This window comes from Cariama cristata, unplaced genomic scaffold, assembly GCF_000690535.1.
Source record: "Cariama cristata isolate BGI_N322 unplaced genomic scaffold, ASM69053v1 scaffold10825, whole genome shotgun sequence".
NCBI lineage: Eukaryota > Metazoa > Chordata > Aves > Cariamiformes > Cariamidae > Cariama > Cariama cristata.
Window position 1 is genome coordinate 1,998 of NW_009619249.1, and position 1,484 is coordinate 3,481.

A 1,484-nucleotide genomic window follows, 5' to 3' on the forward strand; every position below is an offset into this window, starting at 1 on the left:
ATAGACCCCGGCCTCAAAGAAGGATGCAAAGAACAAGCTACTTCTGCAGCATTTGCAAAGGCTGGGGGAGTGCTAAGGGTTAGCAACAACTGTGCTGTGCACAGCTACAGCTAATGGACAGATACCTGCTGGACACGGGGAGGTGTGCGGTGTGGTACATGTGCCCAGCACTGGCCAACTGCGCTTCCCCCAAAGCCTGCCCCTGCGATCCCCCCGATACCTGTTCCAGCTGAGAAATGACCTCCCAGAGCAGCGAGTGCAAAGTGGACAGTTCCCGGCCCAGGTCAATGTAGCCTTCAAAGCCAGCTGTGTTTGAGATGGTTTCAGGATTGGAAATCTCCAGTAGAAATCTCTGCATGTTAGTCCATTCATGTTCCAGGAACTGATTCATAAAGGACATGTATTCCTCTTTGCTGCCAAACCTACCAAGACAGCAATATGAATTTCATCTAAATCCTGTAAACAGAAGTGCGGTCAACAGAATGGGTAGGTACGTAAGCAGGTAAGAGTGCCAGAGCCTTCCTCTGGCATCTGAACCCTTCAAAGCCTTTGGGAGCCCCAGGTTGCTCGCAGGCACCTGGTACACCTCACTGATCGAGGAACGAAAATTAACTCCAGCCTAATCCAGCTAGGTCCTCGTCAGCATGGGACCTCCACAGTAGAAATGAAGGTGAAAGCTGTAGAAACAAAGCTGTTCTTGGTAATGGAGTGTATCTTACTGCTGGGTCAGGGCACAGCCTCCAGAAATAGGACCTGTCACTGGAAATAAATCGTAATACCAAGCACCATCAACTGACTGAGCCCCAGTGAATGATGGCGGTAGGAATCCTGTACTCTCCCCGCTCTTTCAGGAAAAACGGCAATGCCTGCTGCTGCCCTGGCACAACTGCTCCGGGGATCACCCTGGAGAGCCATACCTGCGGCTGGGCCACCCTGTTTGTCCCCTCGGGCCTCCTGCAACCTCCTTCTGCCCTCCAAGCACTCCACCCAGACGTCGCTCTCGGCGGGATGTCTTACTTGGAGCACAACAGGGAGGCCCTCGTTCAAGTGTACCAGCAATGGCTGGTGCTGTGCCAGCGCCAGCGATTCCGTGGGGAGAGGCTTGGCTGTGTGCTGTCCGCAGGACAGCTCAGCTTCATCACTTTGGCTTGACTAATGTCAGCTTAGTTAAAGAGTCTTTCCTGCAAAGTCCTGAAAATCTGAAAACCCTTTAGTTAGGGATTGGTCAGGAATATAGAGAATTTCTGTCATCTGCTGTAACACACTTGCATGTCTTCTGTCTGCGTCTGCGTGCGTCTACGCGCATTCCTGACTGCAAGCGTGTGTACTAAGCTAGTTTCCAAATCTAAGAAGCTTTAGACAGAAACTGTCCATTCATGTTTCGGAAAGCTCATCATTTTGTTATCAGAGCTCAGGATAAGTAGCTCAGAGCTGCAGCCACTGGAAAGATTTTCAGAAATCTCTCGCTTTGTTTCCATCAAACC

General features: G+C 50.9%; 1 protein-coding gene across 1 annotated transcript in view; it reads right to left on the minus strand.

Annotated features, from left to right (window-relative positions):
• The window catches only part of LOC104162440 (disabled homolog 2-interacting protein-like), a 30,247-nt gene that overhangs the window by 617 nt on the left and 28,146 nt on the right, over nucleotides 1–1,484 (minus strand). The window contains exon 7 of the mRNA XM_009701159.1: nucleotides 221–422. Within this exon, the coding sequence (XP_009699461.1) occupies nucleotides 221–422 (202 nt within the window). The remainder of the gene's footprint in view (nucleotides 1–220; nucleotides 423–1,484) is intronic.